The 15,058-nt window shown below is 34.6% G+C and overlaps 2 protein-coding genes across 3 annotated transcripts; one reads left to right on the plus strand and one right to left on the minus strand.

Moving 5' to 3' along the window:
- The first annotated feature begins 6,259 nt into the window (after positions 1-6,259).
- On the plus strand, positions 6,260-8,634 carry LOC103840432 (pyruvate dehydrogenase E1 component subunit beta-2, chloroplastic). The gene is made up of 4 exons (XM_009116943.3): positions 6,260-6,578; positions 6,643-6,761; positions 6,854-6,882; positions 7,407-8,634. Exons 1-4 carry the CDS (start codon positions 6,485-6,487, stop codon positions 8,377-8,379), a joined length of 1,215 nt encoding a protein of 404 aa, XP_009115191.1. The 5' UTR covers positions 6,260-6,484; the 3' UTR covers positions 8,380-8,634.
- A 199-nt stretch (positions 8,635-8,833) lies between these two features.
- On the minus strand, positions 8,834-10,663 carry LOC103840430 (nudix hydrolase 25). 2 transcript variants are annotated; one of them, XM_009116939.3, is made up of 6 exons: positions 10,470-10,663; positions 10,017-10,084; positions 9,856-9,906; positions 9,549-9,641; positions 9,356-9,450; positions 8,834-9,274 (listed from the first exon to the last, which is right to left on the minus strand). In XM_009116939.3, exons 2-6 carry the CDS (start codon positions 10,080-10,082, stop codon positions 9,052-9,054), a joined length of 528 nt encoding a protein of 175 aa, XP_009115187.1. In that variant the 5' UTR covers positions 10,083-10,084; positions 10,470-10,663; the 3' UTR covers positions 8,834-9,051. The 2 variants fall into 2 exon arrangements, with proteins under 2 accessions (XP_009115187.1, XP_009115189.1); XM_009116941.3 differs by having other exon boundaries at positions 10,017-10,087; positions 10,470-10,644.
- Between the last annotated feature and the right edge of the window lie 4,395 nt (positions 10,664-15,058).

Consider the following 15,058-nt stretch of genomic DNA (forward strand, 5'->3'; position numbering starts at 1 on the left):
GCTTTATCCTGAAAGGTATACTGCAAATGCATACTGAACCACATTAGTATTTGAGAGATCAAATCTACAAAGACCGATGCTACACTAGAATTCTGCAAGAGAAGATTCAAGCTAAGTCAAATGAGGAAATTTTTTTTTATATAAAGCTAAGAAAGTATGTAAATATGCAAAAAAGGTTTAATGTATGAAAAGCATTGGGAATGAAGGAATTCCCAGGGATTCAAATATGAAGAAACAATTAAAGCAATAAGGAAATTAATAAGCAACGTTCTCGAATTCAAACAACAAAATTAGCATAACCTACTTCCACAGAGAAAAACCCTATGTATTAGAACACTAAAGACTAAATTTTGTTGAATTCTAGTTTCTTAACATGCATAAAGATCTGAGTTTGATAAGTTCACAAAACTCACTAACATCAACTTCCATTGACTAAGAATATTTTGCTCATCTAATTTTGTTTCAGGCGTTTAAACTATCACTTGTGATGCATTTAATAAAGTAATTAAGACAGAAACTAGGTCATGAGTCCAATTTCAACATTAAAGAACTTAAATGAAGAATCCAATATTGATAAATCATTATTAACAAATCATTAATCAATAAAATCCAATTGAAACCATAAAATCCAATTAAAAACTACTCAAATATGACCGGAGAAACAGAGAAAAATATGAAGAATGCATAAATAAAAATCGGGGTTCATAACACTTCTACGAGGTAGAGTACAAATTCGTCTCCTCCAAAAATTATAAAACAAAAGAGTATGATGAAAACAAAGCATAGCCTATTCAACGGCTAAAAATAAGAGATATATGTCTAATTCACGTTCTAGTCAAAATTTAGCTTAAACCAAACTGAAAATAAATAAAAACTGAAATTTTCATTTTTTCGTATAGGACTGGCAGACAGGCCAGGCTTCAGTAAAACAATCATAATTTTTGATCTAACCGATGGATCGACTTCAAACTAGTGGCACTGAAAAGCTTACTTAATTATATATTATTGTATCCAAATTTGAATTCAATCTCATCGCGGAAAATCTCCCATGCATTGGTAAACTTCAGATGCATCTAAAAAGTTCTGCATCTTTATTTTCTCTTTTGCATCCAATTCGGCACCATCTACTCCAAATCGACCTAACACCTTAAAGACTTGATAAAAAGTAAAAGACTACGAGACAAACTCTGAAAATAAAAGAATCAAAACAAATGATAGAAGTTGGTTAAACACTGTTTATCAAATATGATCTACACTGTTTTAGATCAATACACACAACCTTAACCAAACAGAAGCGTAAACTATCTTGGAATCTAAGTCACTCCTTTTAAACATACTCTCTTAGTATCTTGTAGTAACACTGATATGATATAATGAAAATATAGCAAGAGCAAAAAGAAGCTTACTTCAGTCTGGCGGTACCAGCAAGAAGGCAAGCTTAGTTTGGAGAGAGATGATCTGGCGGCGCGTTGAGTGCATTGTTGAGGTAAAAAAATGTGTAATGGATGGAGTAACAGAAGGCTTGTAAAGCTTTTAACGATATTGATCGGGATCCAATAGACATTTTGCAATTAGTAGAGACAAAATTAACATTGTGGACTGAAACTCAAGTCTTATCAATCCATAGTGAAACTCTACTATGAGAGAGGAAGAAAGACAAAACTCATCAATTAGATTAGGCATATGATGTTCTACGGATAGGCCGTGGAAGGAAAATGAAGTTTTATCGGGACACTGTTGGTATAGTACTTTTGAAGGCTTTGAGAGATTGATGGGAATAAAGAATACAAGACAAATTCTCACACACTTGCATTCATAATTTGAATATCTTATATGGACAGTGGAATACATGATAGCTTTCAGATAAATTCACGTGACGTTTGTAAATTGTGACATATTGTTCTACATTAGTGAAAATGATTTTTGAACTAGATGAATGATTTAATTTTGCAACATATATGGAGGAGATTTGAAGATGTAAGGAAAGGTCTCATATCATTCACAAAGATATAGAGTATTAACTGAGTCTATTCTATCGATAACAAAACAAATTAACAACTTTTGTTTTTATTTGAGATCAATTTTTATTTATTCTTAGTTTCATTATTAATATTTATTAAATGGCATAATAATATTTAAAAGCTAAAACAAAAATAGTATTTAATATTTTATAACCATATAAAATAAAGTGCATAAATTTTAGAAAATATAATTAGTCTTTATTTTTGGTTTAATCTATATATATAAAGAAGACTTTTCTCACACCTAAAGAAGCCACGTCATCAATTCGTTCATCCTGGACGTGACATGTGTCCTCTCTCGCTTAACGCCGCGTTTCATTAACTGTTTTACCTAATATTTTTGGGCTTTGTGTTTGGGCTTTATGATTCTTTATGCTGATCGAGCCCGAAAGCGACCAAACACATATCGTCTTCCTCGATTTCAGAACGAGTTTAGGGTTCATCCTCCTCTTCCCATGAACTTCTTCAACTTCATCTTCCCACTCTCACTCTGATACATCAATGGAACTCACTTATTTTTTGTTTAATATAAAAATTGTGTTACCTACAAATTATTTGGATTAACTGAGTTAATGACCATTAAAGTGACCCTGAACTATTGTTAATTCAATATACGGTAAAAATACACTTATTGAAAATTTTTAGATTAGTGACCCTGAACTATTCGTTGAGTAACCTTTACTTCCTATTTGCTACATTAAATTTCAATAATATTAAACAAATTTTCTAGTTGTATTTTCTTCCCTTTCTTCATCGATCTACACGAAGAGGATATTCAAGATGTGGTGTACAGACCTCTTATACAGTAGATCTACAAATTAAATAGGTAGCTATGTTATACTAGCTAAGATCTCTGAATACATTTTAGCCAACATCTCTCTTTTTACGTGGCTTAACTCTAGGTCATTTTTGGTAGTTTACGTAAATATGCTACAGGTAAAGCATGTTTTTAAGCGAGTGGGGTAGTTAGATAATTTTGCTCCCATTTGTGTATATCTAGCAACTATCTCATAAAATTAATATATAAACTAAAAACTATCAGAAAATTAGCTTGATGTCTTGGTTAACTCTAAAGATATAAAAAGAATTTTAGTTAAATATTTAAATATCAAAACTTCATATCTTGAAGCAAAATGAAAATCAATATCAAAAGAACTATAAATAAAAACAATTTAAAAGGAAATTAAATTGATATTTAGAATACTTTTATGGAAAATCAATATAAAAGTTTAACTAACAGAACTAAAGAAATAGTAGCTTACAAATGTAAACTTACAGAAAATGATATTATTAATAATAAACAAAAACTTTAAAAGAAATTAATCTAAATAAATTAAATTGATATCTAGACTACCTATGTGTAAAATCTTATCTCTAATATACATAAGGCTATATTTTGAAGTTGGAGTTGACTAAATCTTAGTAGATGCAGACAATGGATATCAAATAACTCCAAGTTGAAGTTGGAGTTGATGAATATTTTCAATCTTATCTCCAGTATATAAATGGTGATTGAATCTTACACAAGTTTTACCGTTTTAGCAATAGGAATTTCAGATGGAGTTGTAGTCCATGCCACATCTCATTTAGCATGCGCGGTTCCCTGGCTTTTCAGAAAATAAAAATGCGTCTAAGCTAATGGTGAAATATAAACAAAGATACATATGGATTTTGTGCAGGCGGTGGAGGAGCTACATGGATTGCAATGATTAGACTAATAACCTTCACATTGGATACACCATGGTTCAGACGCAATAAGCTCTAGCTTCTTAGAGCGTATCAAATTTCTTGATTTTTAGGCATGTTATATAGACAAAATAATCAACTAGTTACAATAAGGTAAGAAAACCGAATATTAAATAGATGACAATGACTCTAAACCAAACTCGCCTTTGGCCTGTTTGATGGATAGACCTTCGACGTTATTCTTCATCTTCACCATCCTTATTCATATGATTTTTGTATATTCAAAATTTTATAATTAATATACACACATAGTAGAAAAGATTAAAGCGAAAATGTATGTAAGTGTGAAGAATATTGGTCAGTTCAGACAATAAATACAATTATTTTCATCCATGGGTGATCTCTATTAGTTTTATTTTATTTTCTCGGATTAGTATTGACAAGATTTCTTTCAAAGGTACATTTAAAAGCTAAAGAAGTAGATTTCATTCATCTATATTTTTACTCCATCTAAAATCTCAACATCTTAACTTTGTACCCAGATAAAATCTTATTTTAATAGTTACAAAGGTTTAACATGCTCTACAAACAACCGAGAAAACAAAAGATTTTTTTTTCAAACAATATATATTAAATTTTAATAATAATTAGAAATAAAAAGTATAATGAAATTCTATAAAACTGATAAATAATAAAAACATGCAACCAGAAAACCACGTAAACCTTATCCAACCTTTATAATATTATACGCCACAACCTTTTAATATAGACACAACCATCAAAAACAAACACAATAAATCTTAACATATATAACCAACCAAACATTCTTGAAAGAACATAAATATTATTATACACCTCTAGCAACATAAAACACATGCAATGAAAATATACAATAATATAGTTATATGCATCACACATAAAGCATATCATGCACGTAGCGTGGACCGATAATAAACTACTAAAAACAAAAGTATTTAAACTGAACTTTACACTAATATAATATTTATAAATCAAAATTCTTAAAAACTGAGAAACCAAACCAAAACTTGTATGTGATCTGAATTGAATACTCCTAATAATATTCTTTTGTTTGACGGGGTTTATGGATTATAGGTGCGCCTAAAGATGAGGGAGGGTTGGGTTTGCGATCTATCAAAGAAGCGAATGATGTCTCGTGCTTGAAGCTGGTTTGGAGGATTCTCTCGACTAAATCATCACTGTGGGTACGGTGGATCAACAGATACTTAATACGGAAAAATTCTTTTTGGTCAGTCAAAGACAGTAGCTCTTTGGGATCATGGATGTGGAAGAAAATCTTAAAATACAAAGCCATGGCGATGCGTTTCATGAAGGTGGAAGTCAATAATGGAGCATCGACATCCTTCTGGTTTGATCAATGGTCCCCTCGTGGCAGATTGATTGACACAACAAATGGAAGAGGCATGATAAATATGGGCATTAAGCTTAATGATACAGTGGAAAAGGCTATCAACTCTCACCGCAGTAGGAGACATCGAGAGGAAATTTTCAACACGATAGAAGAGGAGATATTGACACTGCGTCTGCAAGGTCTAAATCACAATGAGGATGTCTATATGTGAAAAGCAGGAGATAATATTTACAAAGCAGATTTTAGTTCTAAAGCGACATGGAACCTCATCCGTGTTGAGCAAGCTAAAGTCGACTGGTACGAAGGTATTTGGTTCCCATGCAACACACCTCGATACTCCTTTATGGCTTGGATTGAGGTTCAAAATAGACTCCCCACGGGTGATAGGATCTTAACCTAGAATATGCCCGCGACAACAGCATGTTCCCTCTGTTCAGAGCCGCTTGAAACTCGCAATCACCTGTTTTACAAGTGCAAATATTCAGAAGAAGTTCGGAAAAATCTTACTCTTAAGCTACTGTCTGTGCACTATACGAATGATTGGGAGGAGATCATCCGGCTTCTAACGGACCAGACATGGAACTCGACCTACTTATTTCTGCTCAGGTATGTGTTCCAGGTGACACTATCAACTATTTGGAAAGAGAGGAATGGGAGAAGGTGTGGAGAACTATCCAACAACCCTGCAACTTTGATCAAAAACGTGGACAAAGCTGTCCGAAACCGCATATCTAGTTTGCGTTCTATGGGAATTCACAAGTACAACAAAGCTATGGAAACATGGTTTTCATTTAGATAACATTTTATTTCTTTTTCCAACTCCTTAAGAAACATTCCAACATTCAACTTATGTTGCAGTCATTGTAAAAAAGTTTTTTTTTAAAATTAATTTAACATTCATTCAAGAAAAAAATTATAAGTGCGCCTAATGAATTGTTCTATTTATTAATGTGCCTGATACATTTTAGGCCCATCCGTCCGAAAACCCAAACCAAAGAAATGCCAAAGCTTAGTGAAAACTTAAATGTAGTTAAGGTTTGGTCGAGGTGGTTAAGCGAACTCATCGTTGTTATTCTCAACAGCTGCTACTGTTCAGATGTAAACACTTGTCAATACAGCGCGAAAATACAAGGTGTCGCGCTTATATTGGTTGCTTACACAACATGAGATGACGATGAAAACAAAGTAACACAATATAATTCGGCAAAAAAAAAAATATATATATATATATATATGAAATTAAATTCTTCGATATCTCCGCTCGGCGTCGTCACACTTTTGAATCTCCATTGTTCTGTTTTATATACACTTTGTAATTGCATAGCTATAACTGTACCAATATTCCCCCCAAAGATTTAATTGTCCCGAGCTCCGTGGGGGAAAAGAAATGTCTGCGATAATCCATGGAGCTGGAGCTGCTACGGCCTTGACGACGTTTCATTCCAAGAAACTCGTTGCTCGATCTCGCACCAATCTTCCAGGTTCCAATTTCGATTTCGAATTAAGCCTAGGAAAGATCTAAAGCAGTTTGGGGTTTTGATGCAGGGAGGAGCAAGAGATGCATTGTCGCTTCTGGATCTGATGACGGGAGTAAGAGCTTTGGCTCTTCTTCTAGCCTCAGTCTTCGTCACTCTCACAAATTGATTCCTAATAATGCTGTCGCGGTATTTGTTTTTGTCCTCCCATTTTCATTTTGTTGTGTTAGAGTTTCTCCTTTGAATCTACAATCATTTACGGCTTTTTCCTTTTTTTGTAGACCAAGGTGGACACATCAGCGACCACGGGGTACGTTTTGCAATTTGGAATCTGATTTTCCTCAACTTAATTCTCTAGCATGACTTGCTGATTGAAGGATTTAGATACTTGCTTGAACAAATCTATCTTTTGTTACACAAAAACATAGGTTGCATTGCATGTCAATGGGAATCAAAGTTAAGCCAGAGAGCAGCTAGTTGTTATTCTTTTTTGTGCATCCTGGCCAGTTATGGATTAGGAAACAAATTCTCTTTTGAAAAGGGTGTGAGATCTAGGAGGTTTCCAGAGACATTCAAATCCATAGCTGTTATTTGGTAAAGAAAAAAGATTGCATTCTTTGTTTTTGTAATCTTCCCACTGACATACCAGTTGAATATACTGTAATGGCATACCAGTTCATCTATTACTTGTTTCCATATTCATTTTCTTTATTGTAAAGAATAACACATTTCCTGCTCTACCTCGAAAGTCCAGTGTTTCAATGCTCATATTCTAACCATGTAAATTAGATGCCTTTTCCGTATACCCAATTTTTTTGTCATATGAACTTGCAGACATGAACTACTGCTTTTCGAGGCTCTTCAGGAAGGTCTGGAAGAAGAGATGGACAGAGATCCACATGTATGCGTCATGGGTGAAGACGTTGGCCATTACGGGGGCTCCTACAAGGTTACCAAAGGCCTTGCTGATAAGTTCGGCGACCTCAGGGTTCTCGACACTCCCATTTGTGAAAACGCATTCACCGGTATGGGCATTGGAGCCGCCATGACTGGTCTAAGACCCGTCATTGAAGGTATGAACATGGGTTTCCTCCTCTTAGCCTTCAACCAAATCTCCAACAACTGTGGAATGCTTCACTACACATCTGGTGGTCAGTTCACAATCCCAGTCGTCATCCGTGGTCCCGGTGGAGTGGGACGCCAGCTTGGCGCTGAGCATTCGCAGCGGCTGGAATCTTACTTCCAGTCCATCCCCGGGATCCAGATGGTTGCTTGCTCCACTCCTTACAACGCCAAAGGCTTGATGAAAGCCGCGATAAGAAGTGAGAACCCTGTGATTCTGTTTGAGCACGTTCTGCTTTACAATCTCAAGGAGAAGATCCCTGACGAAGAGTACATCTGTAACCTTGAAGAGGCTGAGATGGTCAGACCTGGAGAGCACATTACCATCCTCACTTACTCGAGGATGAGGTACCATGTGATGCAGGCAGCTAAAATTCTTGTGAACAAAGGGTATGACCCTGAGGTTATCGACATCAGGTCGCTGAAGCCGTTTGATCTTTACACGATTGGGAACTCGGTGAAGAAAACGCACAGGGTTTTGATAGTGGAGGAGTGTATGAGAACCGGTGGGATTGGAGCTAGTCTTACGGCTGCCATTAATGAGAACTTTCATGACTATTTAGATGCTCCGGTGATGTGTTTGTCTTCTCAGGACGTTCCTACACCGTATGCTGGTACTCTTGAAGAGTGGACTGTGGTCCAACCGGCTCAGATCGTGACCGCAGTTGAGCAGCTCTGCCAGTGAAATTCATGTCTTATCCGGTGAACCATTATTTACCATTTTCCTATCAGTTTCCCGTCTTTAACTTAGTTCGTAAGAATTTGTCCAAGTGGTTTGGTTTTGTTAAATGTTTGTTCTCTTTTGTTGTGTTGGTATATGGTTTTGCAACTTTTTTAATTTATCTCCCACATTTTTATTTTGAATCTCAGAATTTTGTTTACGTTCTGTAACTAAACACAACCTATTCTGTTTTAAAAATCGTCTAAAGATTTCGTATGAGACATTTTTCACCATGGAATACAACTTGACTATTTGTGTGTTTGAGTACTACCATAATGGATTCGAACAAATTGTACAATAAAACATGAATAAATGCAAAAAATTAGTTTGCAAATTATCTACAAGAATATAAATACTGCAAATAATAAAGCTAGAATAATATATTTCAAACTAGCTTACAAGAATACAACATTCAGGGAATATAAACAATGTACATGTACTATTTAGAATAATCATAACCTTTGCATTTTCTTTACACTTAGTTATAAGTTAGAAGGACATACACAAGCCATTCCCTTTTTGTGGATCCAGACCATGACTTTATTACAATAAACCCCCAAGTTAAACCAAAACCAAAACCTTCTAGTACCAATAACCAATTTACAAAAATGAGCAGAACAAACATTGGTTTCCTTATCACCACTTGGCAGATTTACATTTAGCAGCTCTTCCTGGATCATTCAAGTAAGAACCAAAAGTCTTAATGACTTGTTCGTAGGTTGGCCTTTTGTAATCAACTGCTTGCTCTACCACTTCTTCCGGTCTCGCCCACTTCCACTCCGCAAACTCTGAATCCGCTTCGTTGTTAGCTAGATTGATCTCTCTTTCATCCTCGTCGTTTATCAGTCTCACTAGAAACCTGTGTGGATTCAAAACATTGAACCATTCATTCTCTCTTGCAAAACACTTTGTCCTAGTTTAGGAGGTACTGAAGACTCACCATTTCTGCGCCTGACCATGCCATTCACCGCCCCAGAGCCGGTTAACCTTTGCTTTTACTGCCGGTGGGAAATCATATGTTAACCAAGTTGGAACCTGTTTTTAAGACATTTAAGACGACAGAGAGAAAATCATTGGTAAATGGCTCTGATTCAAAATCATCTGTGGTGTGTTAGTAAGTAAAGAGTAGAGACCTCAGCTATGATTGCAGCTGAAACGACTCCAGTTTCTTCTTGTAACTCTCTCATGGCTGCTGACTTTGGATCCTCTCCATCTTCTATCCCTCCCTGTGACATCCTCAGTTTAGTGAGCTATGAAGTTAAACGATCTAGAAACATCTTGTCAAGATTCTTTATCAAAAATCATGACCATCTATTTCCACTAGAATGGTGTTAAAAACATCAGCAATATGATACAGTTTATCTAAAACGACAAAAAATATAACACCATGAAAACGCGAAAACTTCATAAGTTCGAAAATGAGTGATTAAACACACACACCTGCGGCATCTGCCATGCTCCAGGAACATTCAATCTTGAAGCTACAAATACCTTAGAACCATACATAATCAAAGGTCACAAACTAAATTCAGTTTTACTAACTAGTGGCAAAACAATAATTTTACGAGAGAGCTGAATTAGATGATTGAAAATAGTGTTACCAAATTATCTGAATTGATTAGACAAACACCAACATTGGGACGATATCCAGGAGGTAGATTCTCCATTCCTGCTGAAAGCAACAGTCACCACTTGATACATCAAGACAGGAGATTATGTGGTATATAAATTATAAGAATTTTTAGCTTCATCTACTCTTTTTTTTTAGCTATATCTACTTTAAAATAACTATCTTACTTTTTTCAATCTTGCATATCCAGAAATGTTTTTATGTCACTACTACAATTAACGAAGGCGAGAGAGAGATTTCAATTTTCTGTTATCAGATCGTCTTAGAACTTTTGAACAGATTCTCCTACAGCAAAACCTAATAACTCTTCTATTGTTATACTTTCAGACAGAAGAAAACAAATGAAAACACTCGTGAACACAAAGAACAATCTAAAACGTACAGATCTAAAAAAACAAATCAAGAATCGAATGAAGGAACAAACCTTTGCTTTTTTCTGAGCTTTGACTTCTTTAAAGCAGGAGAAAAGTTTTAAGTTTTAACCCAAGGAAGCTACAAAGAAGAACATGTGTAAGAAAGCACACGTATACCTTTTTATACTATATTATATATGGAGAATTGGATTCGATCTTTAAACGGTGACGTTTTTGATCTACCAGCCTCTTCCTTTTCTGTGTTCTGACCGACTATTTGACATCTTAGTTTCACTGTTTATGATGGTCCGGGCCCACAGGCGACTTATTTTAACTTACATTTAGCTGCCACGTGTATTCTATAAAGACCAAAATTAATATTTACAGTTTTTTTTGTCAACGTTTCTTTTCCAGTTTTTGTTTTGTTTGGTTTATTTTAAAACATGATTGTAAATTTTAAATTAGTTGACAAAATAAACATATTTCGCATTTGTTAACTACTTATGTAAATTTGGTTGACTTTGCTAGGGAATTAATGTGTATATGCAGAAAATAATGAAATCGAAAGTTGTATTTTGATGAAGGAAAAAATGTGATGTCGAGCTTCACGGTGGACGATTATTTTAGTTATTTAAAAAAAAGTATAATGTCATTGTCAATTTTTTTACAAGGGCAAAAAGAAAGACATTAGCAAGTTGGCAGAAAAGATAATCTTTGGGAAATAATAGGGTAATGATATAAAGGTCAGCGCATGTTAACGAGACGGGAAGGAAAGTAAGTTAGCACAAAGGAACGTGAATGTTTTAAGCGCACGATAGTGGAGAAAAAGGTGGGAGATGGAGTCAATGAGTGGACAGAGAGAGACGAACGTGCGGTGGTGGGGAAGCCAGGGAGTTGACTTAATAGTGAATTAATGATCATTTTGTTAAGTTGTGTAGTTTTTGTCATTATTAATTACGACAAATAAGTACTAGTTTATCAATTGTCTCTCCACTCAATCACGGGTGATAAATAAAGCTGCCACCATCTTCTTTATTATGGTTTCGGATAATTAAACATAAACCAAAGAAATAGATGGTAGTGATTTCTCCGAATGAAATAAATGGTGGTTTAGTAATATTTTGCGATAATAAAGCGTAACTTCATTTTGTTGCTAATCATATGCTTTCTATAATAATATGTACATACTGAATGAAAATATCAGTGAGTGCCTTATTTAAAAGAATGATTGGAATGGCCGAGGCTGGATAAGATGCTGGTAAATCAAATGTTATCATCCATAAAGAAACTGAATTTTATTCTACAGACTACAATCCCCAGTGCCCTGCTTGGAAGTTATGATACATTGACGACATGTACAAGGCATACGCACACTATCAGATAAAAAACATTTACAGAGTTGTAGCTACAAAAGATTGGCAGAATTTATTTTCTAAAGCGTACGCAAAGCTTCTTCTTTTCACGAGAATCAGATCACAAGCCCCTATACTGTTTACAGAAGATCGTCATTGGAAATGTCAAAATATATTCGGCTATGATAATAGATAGTGGCACAATCCGGAACAAGAACTCCTGGAATATAAGGATTTATTACACAAACAATTACTAACATCCCTCAAAATAATTACAACAGCTTCTTACTAACCATCTAAGCCAACAAAGAGAACCCACACACCGGCACTTCTTCCAGAGTAACAACCAAATCTGGCGGCATGAGGAAGAATCATCGATGACATCGTTCGATAAGAGAAACCAAAGATTTCCACCTCATGTTCATCAAACCGAGAAACCGTTACATCCATTTAACCGTACACCCATTTAATCAGAAATCTCATATAAGGAAGTGGTACGGCCTCGAGGCTCTTTCTCTGGCGAACAGTTACCCCTAATCAGATTGGGGAGCTTAAACAACTGTCTCACCTCCCCATAGCTGACAAAACAAGCCTCCCCAACCGCAAAGACCACCTATATACCCATTTTGTAGCACTAAGAGTGAATCATACCAGTTGATAGCTAGAGCCTAGATGGTTGTTTATGAGTTATGTACTTAGTCTCAAATAGTATGAAACCTTAAATGATGCTCACGTTCATGGGGGTGTTTATCTGTTTTTGGTTGAGGAAAACAAATATTTTTATTTATCCAATTGTATAATGTGCACTTGCTCTTCGCACAGTCTTCTATAACTCTTTTTCAAAAATGCTTGAGTTGACAAATTCAGCCATAAAGGCGGATAATGAAAGTGTGCACGAGGTTCTTAGTCAAAAAGCAAAAGAGGTGAAACCAACAAACGTTCTGAAACGTAAACATTAGCCGATTTGTTGGAACTGGAACAAAGATGTTGATGTTGGAACATGGAAAACATGATATGTCATTTGACAACACGTCTTTTATCGACATGAACTTATGGAAACAAGCAATAGCTCTTGAAAAATGAAAACAAACGAAAATAAGTTGCATTAAAATATGAAACTATGTTTTCGTAAAATGATGAATTGGAGTTTGGATTTCATGAAGTAATTTGCTTTTTGTGACCCTTTGGAGGAATTGACTATATTCTCGTTGGTGTCATTGGAAATACTCAATAATGAATATATTTCAATAACTGGCTATGAAATTATAGGGGACTCAAACAAAATAAAAATAAAGGGCTATATTTTATTTTATAAAATTTTCTTAATTTTTTTTAAATATAAATGTTTTACTATTGCTGTATAATGAATAAATAAGAAATGTAATAGTTGAAAAAAACATATTTGTCAAAAGAAAAAAAAATGGAAACCCATTAGTCAAAAATTGTTATTTTATGCATTTTAAAATGATTGGGATTTTTTATATGCATTTGTTATTGTTAACCACTCCCTCAGTTCCTAAAAGATTCATGTTTTAGAATTTTCACATTTTTAATAAAACATATTAAAACATAGCTATAAATGCATATTTTTGTAATTTTATATTTCTAATATTTTTAAACCAATAAGATTTTAAGAAATGCAATTAATGGTTTTGAACTTCACAATTTCTCATTATTAGTTGACAAAAATTACATTGAAAATATAAAATATGTATCTTTTTGAAACAAAAGTTTTCTCTAGAATATGGATTTTTAGGAACAGAAAAAGTATTTTGTTATTATTAAATGGGCACATAAATGAATTTTATTTTATATGGAGATTTGCAAAATTCTCCAACACCAACTCCTCTAAAAGCCAAATCTATAGAGATTCGATACTGCAAGTTACAAGATGGGGGTATGCAGGAGTGACATATTATGGTGATTGCAAACTCTATCTAAATCTTGAACTGAAGCAACAATCCAAGCGTTGGAGCAAGGCCCTGGGCAATGAAATGACCTCGGACCTCCAATTAATGTTTGATTGGGCATTAACTACAGTAAGCAGTAAGCCCAGTAAAAGCAGGCCAGTGGAAAAGAAGAGGTACAAAAGCTCAAAAGACATATACTAAGCTCCTGACTGTAATGTAGTTTTTCTCCTCTTTAACACATCATTTATCAAGGTGCACAAGAATAGTAAGCAAGGTTTTAAAGTACAATTTTTTCATAACATTTTCTGTTGATCACTAAATTTTGAGATTTCAAACAAAAATTCTAAAGTAGAAATCCAACTATACATTTTTTTTAAAAGAGTAGAAATCCAACTATACATCGAAAGGTACAAAATATAATGAATCTTTTGCTTAGGAACTGCATATACTATCATCTAAGATTATGTTCTGAGGTGTAAAATATGTTATTATCTACTCAAAAAGTGTTCAACAATGTAAATTCCATATCCGGCCGGTGGTATATCCGGCCGGTGGTGTAATGCAATTTAAATATGTAAAGGGATGAAGTTTTTCATATTAATTATAAAAAATAAACAAACTCAGTCAATTACAAGAACAAGAGATGCTCGTCTATACAGGTCGTCTAAACAAGTATCTCTCTAATTTGGTGTGGTCGTCGAAGACGAGCTACTCCGAGTAGGGCAGGTCGTCAAAGACTTATGGTGTGATTTGGTCGACGATCTCCAGGTATGGATGGTTGTCTTTAAGAGTGAGGCTCTTTTTATGTATTTTCTGTACGTTTCTGACTGCCCCCATCATCATTGACTTTAACGTTTATTTACAGTAAAGTACATATTGTCTTCTAGTGAAGTCACCATTCTTGTTTAGCATACCAGACTTGATTTTAAGTTTAGTTCTTAGTGGGCTTATGTTAAGTCCATCTCCAACAAACAAAATAACTAAACATAATAACTCTGTAACAGACTCTTTAAATAGCAAACATGAATATTCCGAGTGGGGTTAGTAATCCATATTAAATTATTATTTCCCAAAGCTATTGTCAATATTTGGAAAATTTTGCCATATCCTACCAATTTTTTGCTATATTCATTGATATCTGATTTTCTTTTTATCACCGTTCAATGATAACTGATGGAAAATGGATTTAGACATTCTTATTCAATTTCCCGCCATACATTACATGTTTTTATATCCTGATTGAAACGTTTTGGGCCCCAAAGGCCCATTAAACAACATACAGGTTTCAGACACGCCCTCTCACCACGTACGAAGTTTATGTTTTGTTTCTTTGCCGTCTCTGGCTTGCATGGCTTGGTATTATGTCGTGATATACACGGTACTATGTCCACTCGTTGC

The sequence above is a fragment of the Brassica rapa genome, chromosome A09 (assembly GCF_000309985.2).
Source record: "Brassica rapa cultivar Chiifu-401-42 chromosome A09, CAAS_Brap_v3.01, whole genome shotgun sequence".
Taxonomy (NCBI): domain Eukaryota; kingdom Viridiplantae; phylum Streptophyta; class Magnoliopsida; order Brassicales; family Brassicaceae; genus Brassica; species Brassica rapa.